The sequence below is a fragment of the Plectropomus leopardus genome, chromosome 8, assembly GCF_008729295.1.
Source record: "Plectropomus leopardus isolate mb chromosome 8, YSFRI_Pleo_2.0, whole genome shotgun sequence".
Taxonomy (NCBI): Eukaryota; Metazoa; Chordata; class Actinopteri; order Perciformes; family Serranidae; genus Plectropomus; species Plectropomus leopardus.
In genome coordinates this window covers 13,699,134-13,713,442 of record NC_056470.1, presented here as the reverse complement: position 1 = coordinate 13,713,442, position 14,309 = coordinate 13,699,134, and the positions used below count along the sequence as shown (strand labels likewise).

At 38.7% G+C, this 14,309-nt stretch overlaps 1 protein-coding gene across 1 annotated transcript; it reads right to left on the bottom strand.

Moving 5' to 3' along the window:
• si:ch211-112c15.8 (tumor necrosis factor receptor superfamily member 1A) lies at nt 1–12,708 on the bottom strand. The gene is made up of 10 exons (XM_042490955.1): nt 12,542–12,708; nt 10,677–10,770; nt 10,453–10,578; nt 9,188–9,319; nt 9,003–9,051; nt 7,338–7,513; nt 6,911–7,084; nt 5,763–5,800; nt 5,357–5,465; nt 1–2,657 (listed from the first exon to the last, which is right to left on the bottom strand). Exons 1-10 carry the CDS (start codon nt 12,554–12,556, stop codon nt 2,305–2,307), a joined length of 1,266 nt encoding a protein of 421 aa, XP_042346889.1. The 5' UTR covers nt 12,557–12,708; the 3' UTR covers nt 1–2,304.
• Between the last annotated feature and the right edge of the window lie 1,601 nt (nt 12,709–14,309).

Sequence of the window (14,309 nt, the reverse complement as noted above, 5' to 3'; positions counted from 1 at the left end):
CTGACACACAAAAACTCTCAAAGTGAGATACCCCAACCCCATAACAGGAAACCATCAGTTTGGATGGAATATGTGTGGAAAAACCCAGCCTGCTGCACCTTGACACCATTTACTTGCAGGAAACTGAAAATCTGACGTCCTTTGGGGATTTCAGTATACTTCCCTTACAAGGGTGCGCAACAAGAATGAGCAGCTGAGTTGTAACAGAAGACTTTCCTTCACTGCAAACACAAAGGAGACGTCAAACATGCTGCTCAAACATCATAGATGCACACTAAAATATTCACACAGTTTAAATAATCAAACTGATAAAGAGTCTTTACTTTGACTAGTTAAATGATAAAATAAAGAGAGAACAAAAAAGCACCAATGTACGGAGGTATAAAATCACATCTCTTTGGAATTTAAATTAAGAAGTTTTTCTCCCTTTTCACCACTGCTTTGCAAATACACACTCACAGATTTACACATATGTACAATACAGTATTCGGAAATAAAACCACAACCCTGAGCTGCTGGCCTTTAAGAGGGAGCATATGAGAAACTGGAGGTTAAGAGGTGTGTGAGAGTGTGTTTTGACAGTAGACCTCATAGGAGGGGATTTCCCTTAATTCTTGGAAAAGAAATCTCCACTTCGATAACTAGAGTTCTGCCTGAGTGGTAACAAGTCTCAATGTCCTTTATGTGGGCGGCTACGGCTCAAGGGGTAGAGCAGGTCATCCTTCCACACTCACTGCACAGTGTCAGGTTATTTCATAAATGACCCACTTATTGTACAGTCTTATTTATTTCTTGCGCACTGCTCTTTGCACTATGTATATCGTTTATTCTGTCATTCTGTGCACTATGTGCATTGTCTTGTTTTTCTTACCTGTTTGTTGTGGTTGAGCGGAGCACTGTTACGAACAGAATTTCCCTTGGGATGAATAAAGTATTCTGATTCTGATTCTGATGATGATGAATTAGAAGGTTTGGCGGTTTGATCCCTAGCTCTTCCTGTCCACAAAAAGTATTCTTCAGTAAGACACCGAAACCCTGAGTTGCTCCCGATGAGCAGGCCGGATGCCTTGCGTGGCTGCTCTGGCATCATCGGTGTGTGAATAAGTGGCAGCTTGCAAAGTGCTTTGTCTGGTTGAAAGCCGCTTTATAAATGGAGTCCATTTACTATTTTGTTGTGCTACTCTTGTTGTTGTCCCATGCATTAGAGGAAGCCACTCCTCCAGTTCTGCTGCTGACTCTGCAGTGCAACAAATCCATTATTTTCTGTGTACAGTACATTCTGCATTTCAAGTGTCAGAGGTAAAATATAGCTCAACAACTAGCACAAATATTATGCACTTATCTGCAGTTCATTTGATACCCTTTACCCTTTAAAGAAAGTGGGAAAAGAGGTGATACCCCAGTTGTAGTTGGGCCAATGAGGATCTCCACAGTGCCCCATAATGCCATGTAACACACAACAGACAGGTGAGACGTTAATGGCAAACCCAACATAATGTGTCCTAATAAGGTTTTTAGTCATTCAAGTCCCTGACCTCCTTATTCTTCCTAAAGATATTCCCTCATTTGGTGTTTTGATGATGGTTTTTGCTGTCTCAGGGCGCTGATACTCCAAACCACCTGGTCAATGGCGGGCTGTCGGTGAGTATGTTTCCCTCGTATTTGCGGTGTGTCCTTTGTCCACTTTTGTTACCAGACGATTTAGCATGTTGAACTGGCGATGAAGCCAGCAACGCCTGTCAGTGGTTGAAATCACTCTGACTGACAGTTCAGCACAGCGCACAAGAAGAGAAATGGAAGTGAGGAAAGTAAAAAAAAAAAAAAAAAAAAACACTGCTCAAAAGGGCCTAAGATTAAAACACACTTATATGTATTAGGCCTCTCACGCACGCGCAGAACATACAGTACATGCTACTCTAGTCTTTGACGCTTGTCCAGATGCATCTTTTTTTTGCGAGACGCAGGCACCATGAGGCCACGCAACAGTCACCTTTAGTTGCCACTAGTTCTTTGACATTGATTTGGTGTGTCTGGATCTTGAGGGGACAAGTGGACCCAAACCACGCCGTTTGTAATGTTTCTCTACTCTTTTATTCTGTTTTTTTTTCATTACTTTGTAAACCGCTTGTAGATTAAAATAAACATCTGCATTACTCAGTATGAGTCATCTGTGACATCATTGCAGTTTTGTGTGGTTGTGCCATGTAATGGCTACAGTTAGTAACGTTCTTTCCAGGAACTGATGTCCACAGGTGAAGCACTGATGTGTCATTGTATGACAGTATGGTGTTTGTGTCCCCAGCCTCAGGTGTCCTGCGCTGTCCCACTGACACCCTGCTTCACTTCAGGGCTCCAATTCAGCTTCTCCAGGCTTTCCTGCAGCAGCTGGGCACAGCCAGATAAATCCATGTAGTGCAAGGCTGAGAAGACATCATTCAGGCTAGCAGAGGGGTGCTGGCTCCACAGCCTCAGCATCTGGTACTGCCTCTCCATAGAGCCCAGACAAAAACTGGCCTCCAGCTCCACCCGTTCCAGCTCCTGATCAGCCACCGACAGCAGGCGCAAGAACTCCTTCCACCTACGCAGGGGCACCTCTTTGATAATCGCGTAGAGGACGATGGCAGGCCAGTGCTCTGTTTGCTTATCTTGTCTGGCGGCTGGAGGGAGAGAATCAAAGACCATCAGAGGACACCAAAAACTCTGCTGGGGATAAAGGTCAGCTGCAAGAGCGTGCTGTCTGTTGCCAAAATGTGAACCCAGATTCAAGCTAAACTAAAGGTCATTAAGATACAGTAACCGTAAAGAGGTATTTGAGTTAAACATGCCAGAAGATCAGCCCTGCACTGACTGCAGTCATCATGAAAAGGTTCATGTGCTCTTAAAGGATAAGTCTAGTGTATTTTTCTCATTGAGAAAAATAATAAATATAAATAAATATACATAATAAATCTCCACCCACATACATTAACAGCAAAGCAGACAGCCACCGTCCCAAACTCGTGAAAAGGACGAAACGTAATCCTCACCACAATACCAACAGCATTACAAATATGACGGGGTTTTCAGCTCAGCCACAAATGCCAGACAGCACAACATGACATTACGAATGACAGGAAATGCAGTTATGTTAAAGGTCCTTCAGAGTGTTGTTTTTTTTTTCAACACAGGGCTGTATTATGCAATAAATGAATAACAACTTGATAAGCATTATAAAGAGTGAAGCATTAATCGACTGTCATTTGCTTTAATTATATGAAACTGATCAGGTATTAAATATCATTAGAATGAGCTACTGAAATGTAAAAAGAAAGCCACGGAAAATATATGTGACCTTTCACACTCCATATTTCTTTAAATAACATCCGAAGATGTGTGGATGGTGTCAAGGAGTTAAAACATCACGCACAAGGATGCAAATCATTTGAGTGACATGCACTTGCTATCTGATTTGCCATTTCCCCTACCGCTGAATTGCTGACTGATGCGAAAAAGTGCGGGCGTCCTGTTTCCCAGTTCCAACCTCCACACTGTGGGTCACATGGCTGATCAATGATAAATAGCGTGCTAAACAAGCAGAGATGAAAAGGTTGCTGCTCCAAGTGTGATAGTGCTGCAGCTGAAGATAACACACCACATCGCTAATCAGTTGGTGGAAAGTGTAACCATGACATTTTTTTTCTCATGTTTGGCATGAGTGGCATGATGACTGGCGATGCTGCATTTTAACAGGTGCAATGTGTTGGCAACTTAATGAGCTGAAGAAGCTGTCTGCGAAAACACATAAACTCTTTCCTCTCCGTGTGGACGTTTTGTGAGGTGACACTGGAATCTTTGTAACAGCCACATCAAATCCGTCATACAGTCATGCTCTTTTCATCTCGGGAAAATTTTTAAAATGAAATTATTTCTGTCTTCTAAAAAACTTGAAAGAGTCATTCATGCTTTATTTATTCGCAGCTTGATTATTGCAGTTCCCTTTTTTCCATTTGCAATATAAAAGTCTTTTTCCTCTCTACAATTAAGACAAAACACAGCGGCCAGGATTTTAGGTACCAGTAAATGAGAACACATCACACCTATCGTGCCATCTTTGCACTGGCTACCTGTCAGTTGATTTCAAAAAAGTTACTTATCACTTCTAAAGCCCATAACGGTTTGGCCCCATGCTATATTCTGACCTTTTGACCCTCCAGGTGGCTCCTAAATCTCGACTAAAAAACAAAGGTTACACTGCGTTTGGAGTCAGGCCCCCCAGACTTTGGAACAACCTTCCAGAGGGACTAAGGAAAGCTACATCCATCTTTTCATTTAAGGCCCCATCAACATGCACACGGGTATTTTGTAAACAGATATTTTTCCTTTACATTTTGGTCTCTCGTCCACAAGCAAGTTGAAGGTCAATAAAATGGAGATACCTCCATAAAACCCTGACCTGGTTTCTCCCCTTATTTTGACTTTGAACAACTTTTTTTTAATCTCTAATTTCTGAACAGGCTCACTGAGATCTTAGATTAAATTAATGTATTACACCTCCTGCTACACTTCATTTTTTCAAAAAGGATGTTTGAGTTTGTGTTTCCCTCAGTCCTTCATACTACCAGTTTCTCTTCACTTTCTATTTTCCACCTCAGAAATGGACTTTCATAAATACTTCTGAAGAAGTCTTGACTTGACTCTGTATCGGAACCAGTTTCACACGTTTCTTTACACTTGTGGAGAAAGTAGTTTCTTACTTTCAAGAGGAAAAGTGTTTCTTTGATAATACGAATGTGTCCTCACATCTAACAACAGAACTGAAACTGCTCTGCCTACACGGTGATGATATCATTACAGCTTGATTCAAAGCCTCTGAACTGCCTTTAAAGCTATAGCTGTTAACTTTTATAAAAAAAAAACTTTTGTCATATTTGCTGAAACTGTCACCATATTCAGACAGTGGTACATGAGTCAGATAATCTGATAAACAAAATTATATTCTTTTGCCTCCTTCGCCCGCTTCTAATGGCATTTACTACAATTTACCATGACAGTTGGAAAACAACCAATCAGAGCTGAGGACGCTCAACACATCTGCCAACCGGTCAGTAACGACTGCATTACCTATTTCTCACTTTGTTTTCAGAAACATATTAGCAGTAAATAAAAGTTTTCTTTGGCCGATGGGCAGTGCTTTGTTTCGGCCATGGATGTTAAAAAAGGGAGAGGCCAGAGCGTCATGTCACTGAGGTACAATACATGGGCAGTGAAATCTAGTCTGAGCTTATGGGAATTACTGAGTCATACCACTGAGGCGTCCGCAGCTGGCCTTAAGTGCAAATATTTTTGTGATATGACTATGATTCTGCATGTATCTTACCTTTGTGTTCAGCGTCTGGCGGTAGAGGACCGATGTGGGCTGGATGTTCGGGTGGGGCTGGACTGTGGCTGTTAGTCATCATGGGTGTTTTCTCAGATATGTGAAGTGTCTTGAAAGGATAAACAAAAAGGAGGAAGTAAAAATCTTTTTTTGCAACCACATTTCTTAAATGTTAGAGAGTGACAAATTAAATCTTTCAACATTTCTAACACACCAGCACTTCTCTATAATTGATTTGTCACAGCTTTAGTTCAATTTAACCCTAATTTGGATCGACATTTTACCTTTGCTCTCATTGACATTTACACTTTTTTTCACAAGGCCCTCTGACTGTCCACCTACAGTGCTGCTACAATCTATGTCACAATCTAAAGAGAGGAGAAAATGTATGAAACTGAGCACGAACCTGCGTGTCTGGGCTGCTGCTTTGATGACAGTTTTGCCCTGTTTGAAAGGAAAGCAGATATGATCACTAAACTTCCTGTTTCAGCATGTTCAGTTGAGGAAGCACATTTAAATATATATACACACACACACACACACACACATATAATTTATATGTATATATAATAATTTGAACTTGAATTGACTTTTTACAAATTTCTTGCTAATTTTTGGAGAATTTATATATAGAATTTCTTTGAAAATACTTTTTTTTGTTAAATAGCAGAAATACTTTCTGTGGCAATAAATGTCCCTTTAACTTGGAATATATTTACACATATTTCTATTGTGTAAGGAATCACTACACACATTTTTTAGTGGATAACCAACAAACCACTAAGCACGAGTAATTACAACCCAATCACCAGAATAAATGTTGTTATTGTACGTTTGTGCAATCCACAGATATGTTACATTTCTACATTATTATGCAGAAAATATGTTGAAACTTGACATTCTTTATGTTTCAATAACTCTGTGGTTAACGTGTAGTTATGTTAAGGCAAAAAAAAAATACTCCGTTATGGTTGAGAAAAAGATCATGTCTTGGCCTACAACAACTATTTTGATGCCACTATTAAGGCTAGAAATGCAGTCAATATCACACTTAAAAACAGCCAGTTTGGATGTTTGTTGGTCTCAAACAGTCGTCTGCAGCTTGGCATGCCGTGTTTCCTTGAATTCAGGAAGAAAACTGTTTTTCTCACATGCCTCCATGGATTTCATTGATTTATCAGGGACCAGTTTTAGCAACAGCAAAACATCAATTTACAAAATCTCATACAGCTTGTGCTCTATAGTCCAAGTTTCATGTATCTAGTCATGTGTTCAGTGCTTCCGGAACATATGCATTTTCACAAAAAAAACATCAGTATTAGCCCCTGTCTTTTAAGAGAGCATAGATAACTTTTACTTTCTGTTCAGTGCTAAATAGAAAGGTTGTAGTAAAAAGTCCAAATATATCGACATTTGGAGTTATATTAAAGTTCGGTTTAGTTAAGTTGAGGGATAAGTTACATAAAAAAAAAAATACTAGAGTGAAGCACGAGTTACTCAAACTGTACTCAATTACTGGAACAGATGTGCTTATATAAATTCCACAATAATTACCGCTGAATGGGGGGTCCTCGGCAGGCGGTTCCAGGTCTTTGTTCGTTCTCCAGCAGAGACAGCTGAATCTGAGTGGGTTCTTGGCAAACACCAACAGCAGCAAACAGAACACCATAAATGTCACCATAACTGTCACCAGAAACACCACGAGAATCAGCCAGGGACTTTCCTTTGCTGTGGACAAACAAGGACCATCCATCAATTCTAACATATACTTATTCTATGTAAAAAACTGATGATGAAAACATGACATGAAACAATCCACGACAACAGCCACACATGGTGGGGACAAAGGGGATTCAACCAGATTCTGTTAAACTTATTAAAATATTCATAATGTGAGTTTAAAATATTAGGCAAAACTATGAAACCAATGCATGATTCAGTCATTTCCCTTGTTGAAGTACAGCACACATTTAGCACTAACCGTTATGTGTAACTCGAATTTTGATGGGGTCCGTTTTGTTGTTTGAAGCTGTGGTTTTTGTAGATGCAGTAATTATAGATGTGGATGCAGACATGGTTGCAGCCGTAGATGTATGTGGACGTGAATGACTTGCTGCACATTTCCTCTTGCATTCTGGGACTTCCAAACACTCCTTCCTGGAAAAAAGAAGAGACTAATGTAAACAACAGTGGACTCTGACAACACAATCACAATAATTCTCGCTTTAAAGGATTTAACACAACAGTCTTAACACAACCGTCAGGTGTCCATATGTTCACTGAAACAGTTTTTGCATGTTGTATTCATCCCTCTTGTTCATACTGAGTAGGTGTAGTTCAGATGAAAAAAAAAACTTCCGACATAAAGCTGCTCACAAAAGGTCTGTGGATTATCTTGAGTGATCGGGTCATGATTTAAAAGAGATATTGCTGTTGAGTTTTTCAGATTGTTATTATTTATTTAATTATTTTTTGGCACTTTGAGGATCACAAGCCGAGTGTCATCTAGTTCCATTACATTGGAGAGAAGACAGACATCTCTATGGCCGATATCTCCGAAACACTGCAAGTCACATACAAACAATCTAGATTGATAAATAGTACTGCAGGTGAGAGGAAAACTACACCTACTACACCTTTAAAATAGGAGTGATTACAGCAAAAACAGCTTCGGTGTTCCTGTGGGCACCTGGCTATTGTTTTTATTTGGAAAATTGTGAACCTATTCTTTAAACAGCAGTACTGTATACAGTTTACTTTATTAACAGTCTTAACAAAACTGACTTTACAGTATGTTGAAACATTTAACATCTCTAGCTATATTGTTCAGCGCAGGTGGCACAGTGCCTCAACCAAACCACAGAAACTGTCTGAAAGAGGTGAGAAAAAAGGTCTGGAATTTTGCAAAAGTTTCCTCCAGTCTGATTTCACCACAGTGATACATTTTAGATCACGACTAAAATGCACTTTGTTTGGTCTTTTTTCCACAAAACAGTCAAAAATCCAAATTTAAATTAATATAAAGCAAATTATAAAATTTGAGTTCCAGAAGTGAACAAAAAGTTGCCTTTTTGGCTTGATTAAAATACTAAAACAGTCAATCATCAGATTAATTTTCTGTCGATCGACTAATAGATTCACTGAATAATTGTTTCAGCACACAACTATTTTGTGTACTTTTATTAACTTGGTAAAGTAAACATCACAGAAATGAAGATACGTCGTATCTACACAAACAAACTCATTGTTGCAATCCACATAATTAAAAATCCATCTGCTCCGATATCAAGCAAATCAGGAAGAGCCTCCTTGGAGGAAAAAAAAAAGAAAATAGCATGAAAAACACTGAATCTACTGCTATGCCAAAAGCTTTACACAAATTACATATAAGTCATGAATTTTTCTAAAAAAAAGTTTTACAAAGGAGTAGAAAGGGGTAAAAATAGTAACTATGAAAAGTAGAAGGACAAAGTGACGATAATAAATTAGACACCCAAAACAGTATTAAATGGCAAAAACACTTGCTATCACAACAGTATAAAGATTATATTTTCCCTGTGATTTCTGCCATCAGTTGAGGTAGCAGCTCTGTATTTTCCAAAATCTACACATGTTGAGACATCTGTCATATTGTAAGATCTCCTACCGTTGGCAAGGCTGGCACTTCATGATGTAGTCAGGATCATTATCAGGCTCTGAAAAGAAAAATGAGATTGTGAGAATTCAAAGAACCCAATGGCTTCCTTTAGAGTGTTTCTATTACATTGAAAAGACCAAAACATGCATCAGTATGACAGCTGTGAATGCCAATCTAAGACTGAGTTCACTTACCCTCACAATTTTTACAGTTGCATGCCTGGCAGTATCTATCCTTGAGGGAAGAGCCTTCATAGTAGTATCCCTTTTGACAGTCACAGACCGTGTTACTATTATAGGTGCAGGGCTTTATTTGCACTTCCTGATCTGGTGAAAAATAACAGTTTCTTTCTTAGTCCACATTCTTAACATACAAACAAGGTTGCCATAAGGTGTCATGTTGGACAATACTATCATGAAGGCGTGATCCAGGGATTATTTTCATCAAGTCAACACACAGCTAACTTTTGAAACTCTATGTCAAAACTTATCCTATACCTTTTCCGAGTCATGACTGAACTAAAAAAAGGCTACAGCTGATCATTTTTATGAAAATAAACTTCTGTCTTATTTGCTGACACTGTCACTAAATTGTGAAAAAAATACATGATACAGATTATCTGTGAAAAACAAATCAGGTCCTTCATCCTCTTCCTACTGTTTTTAAAGGCATTCACCAGAATCTACAGCAGTGCATAAAAAATAACCAATAATGGCCGAGGAGTGTCTGATGCACCGATCAGTTATATCTATCATGGCTCATGAGCTTTGGTCAAATGGTCAAACTTAGTAACATTGATCACATATAAATCCAGATTCTGCTCCTGCTTGCTTATTTCTCACCTCAAATGTTTTCAGAATTGTACTGCACTGCTTTCATCATGGCAGCTGATCACAAACTTTCTCATTTCGCAGCTAAACAGTACACTAAAATATGTTTCTGAAAACATTTGAGGTGAGAAATAGCCAATGCAGCAACAGATTCTTAATTTGAATTTGATCAGCGCTGCTTAGTTTCACAGTTTGACCACAGTTCACAAGCAGTGATTGACATAATTGACAACTGCAGAAGACTAAGCAGAGGAATAAGATCTGTTTTTAACAGATTATTAGCCTCATTAAAAAAGTTAACAACTACAGCTTTAAGACAAGATCCCATTTAAACTGTATTAAAATGAGTATGTGTTGCCTTCGCAGAATACAGCCTCAACCTGAGACCTTACACTATTGTTCCCCTTTGTAACTGCAACGTTTTCTGTGGATATCCCACAAAAACATCCCACACACTGTCATTATCTTCTTTCTTGCCATTTCATTTTCTTGCATTTTTCATTTGTTTAGAATGGCATGAAGATAATGTTTTGTCTTGGTCAAATTTAACTTAAAAACATACACAATATCCCTCAAGCTGACTGTATCTCTCACATCACCCTATAACAATATTTGAACAAGGCACTTACATTCACATATTTTACACCTCAGGCAGTCTTTAGAGGTGTTTTCTTTTTCTGTGTATTCAGAATCACCACATTTTTTACATTTGTGCACTGCAACTGGATCACTGCAGTGACCAACTTTATGATATCCTGGGAGACAGAGGAGAAAAGGAGAAGGGTGAATGAATTACATCCACTTCAAGTGTAAAACACAAGCCCAGTGCATACAGCTCCTTGTCAAAACTCACCTGGTGGGCACATTCTATAGCATTTCCTCTCTTGATCTGTCACCTCAGCGTAACTCTGTCCGGGTGACAGCAAGCAAACTATCAGTGGGAAAACCTGAAACAAAGGTTAAGGTTTAAGGTCTGTGTGGAGGAGAGGATGCTCATAAATCAACTGACATTTTAAAATATTTTACACTCATCTCATACATAAACACACAATATCAAGGGGGTGGGGTGGGGGGTACAAGAAAAGATGCAAAAGAGAGGAAAGTACATTGTTATGCACACTAATGGGGATTTGTCCAATTTTGACAATAGAGCAGAAAAGGTTACCAGCTGTAAAATCTGACAATTTGATTGTACTTAAAATAATAAGTACTTCATATGACCTCCCTTTAAACATCCAAACTATCCCTTTAACCATTATTTTTCACCCACTAATCCAAAAAGTTTTATCAATTTGCTGCTGGTCAGATGGAGCCTGTGAAATACTCTATTATAGTAGCCCATGCCTGATGCATATTGATAAGGAATGAACCAAACCTATTGTGAACTGCCAAGAAGTAAAACATGATATTTGTGAGCCCAGCTTTTCTTCCCACTGCAGTTTAATGTGATATAAAGAAGAAGATGCTGCTGCATGGATTGTCTCTTACTAAAACAGACACACACACGGAAGAAGTTAGACCCAAACTCCGTCTGCAACTCTTTGAATGAAACAAACTTTCCTCTCTAAAGACCTCCTTTACACAGGTCACACCTTTTCTCACCCGCAGATGAGGTGAAGAGACAAGGAGGGAGGCATGGAAAGGAAATATGGGAACCAAAATAGGAATAGGAGTAAAAATGAATCCTAAGCTGCCCTCAGATCTCAAAACCCCACAGAAAACTGGATTGTGGGTAAAGAGGCACCTGTTCTGTGGTGGCTGGGCAGTGATCAGAAAGCACATGGCAGCAGGGTTGCAGGAGTGTTGTTAATTACTATTTTTACAGAGTTAAATCTGACCGCAAACGACAACAGAAGCTCTGGGTTTGGCTCTACGTCTTTATATCGTATGGGCACAAAGGCGCATAAATATGTGAATCTTAAAGCTCAAACAATCGGTTGATTCATTGATTAGTCGCTTGACAGAAAACTGATTGAAAGCTATTTTGATAATCACAAAAATGCCAAGCATTCAGTCTCTCAAAGTTGGATATTTTCTTCTTGGCTTTTATGAGTAACCGTCTTTGGACTTTGGACTATTGATTGAACAAAGCAAGACATTTGAAGATGTCACTCGGAAACTTGTGCTGGGCATTTTTCGCTATTTGCTAGCATTCTTAAGACCGATCAATTATTCGAACAATCAGTAGATTTAGCAATACTTTAAATGATAATAATAATGAAGCAAATTTATAAGGTTAGATACCATGAGCCCCATTAATCAGGAGACCTGCCTCACTTCATTCATCCACAGATAAGTTCATGACTCCTCTCAACACAGAAACCTTGGTGTTTTACTGCAACTGATAAGCAGCAACATGTTGAGCCTTAATGTTAACTCTTAAAAACAGACATAGTGAGACTGTGCTTATCCTGTATAACTCTCTCTCAGTGTTCAATAGTCAGTGATGCTGTACCATGATTCACAGTCACCCAAAAATATACAAATGACAATTTCTTAAAAGAATAGAAGCATTTAAAAATGGAAGCAATTCCTTAAATTGACCTTATCTAGCAACTATTGAGACATAGTGTTTGTTTGGTCACTTTCAAGCAAGACCGAAACAACAGCTACTACGACAATAAGCAATGATGATGTAAATCTACTCATAGAGGCTAACTAATCCTTGAAACAAGCGTAAAGATGATCCAAATAAAACATCTGATTTGGATAACTTACCAAAACAAAGTCCATGTTGGAAGAGTGGACCCTGACAGGCTGTAATGACCAACTTTAAATGAGTGTTTGTTTCACTCATTTAAAAAAAAAAAAAAAAATCAAAAAGGCAGATGATCACAATAGTGTCATAACCAGGCAAGGACGGTTAAATTCACAGACAGGCTGAGGGATTCTGACCCTAAGCCATCTGTAGATTTCCTCTGACGTTGAGTTAAATAAAGCAATAAAGAAAGCCTCTGTGTGTGTGTGTGTGTGTGTGTGTGTGTGTGTGTGTGTTTGCGAGTATTTAGGTCAGAGCTACCAGTTCTTAGGAGTCTTCAGAGAAGTGGTGCGAGAAACAGGAAACACAGTGAGATCACACAACACCCTCCACAATCTCACACACACGTACAGTGACATGACTACTGGTGGCAACGTCAGTGAGTTTTCTCTGCCTGATTGTTTCCTATGATTCCACTGAACCTCTGTGATAATAATGCGGTTCAGACTGGTGACATATATGGGAATAACTCATGAGCTGGATACAGTATGTAGGTGGGAGTGGGAGTAAGGGGTGGATGGGCACACTTTAATATTAGGCACATTAGTGGCTTCTATGCAAATCTTTTTTGCTTGGCGGCATACACACGAATTAACTAAATACAACTAAATACACATTTAGATGACATAGCCTCGTAAGTAGGCAGCTATCAAAATAGGGATCAATCAAGCACAATAAATTTAATCCCTGATCAGACAGATGAATATTCATTTAAAAAAAATATCACATCAAACATTTAAGTCTTCTTGACTGTTGAAAATATTTGAAAACGCAATGTAGATTAGTGGACGTTACAACTGAGTTATATGTGGATGGAAAAAAAAGTTTTTTAAATATAGATGTCTAAGCTATGCAACTAAATCGCCAAAATAAATGCTGGCATTGTTCATTTCTATAAACCACAGATATTTTAAATTAGTAAGTTTCGTATGTGGCGATTATCTTGAAATGTTATGTTCCTGTCATCATATTCCATTTTTGACATTATGTTGTGACAATGCTGTGGAAATGTGTGGTTAGGTTGAGTTAAAAAAAAAAACAACAACAACAAAAAACACTTAGAGTTAAAGGGAAGCTCATGTTGGAGTGAAGCAGCAACCCCTGGGTCTGAAAAACAAAGACTATGCAAAAGTGCCTTAAATCTGCATTCTTTTTGATGGTCAGCAGGTTCTGTTTACAAAAAGGAGTCTAACTGTATAAAAGTCTCGGTGAAAATTACCCCATTTCTCAACTGATTTGGAAGATCAGTGAAAATCTTCTTTGTTGTATGTTTATGGTCTGAACTGCTAGTTTTAGGTATTCAATGGTTTTGCGTCAAAATACCCAATTTGGTTGCTACAAACACAGCTGTAAATGTCGAGACATCTCATTATAAATGGCCAGTTTGGGGGTGCAGAGTAGCTCACCTGGTGGAGCGCTCGTCACATGTACAAAGGCCATGTCCTTGCCACAGTGGCTGTAGTCCTTTGCTGCATGTCATCCCCTCTGTCTCCCCCTTTCACTCTGAAGCTGTGCGATGTAATACAAGAAAAAAGCCAAAAAATAATTAAAAAACAACACAAGTAACAAATAAACAACAAATAATAGGTCTACCCAATATGTTGTTACAAACAAAATTAGAAATGTCCCAAAGTCCTGTCAAAAATAAATGGTTTTGTTGCCACAAACAAGGCTGAAAATGTCCCAATGTCTCATTCAAAATGCTTGGTTTTATCACCGCAAACTCAC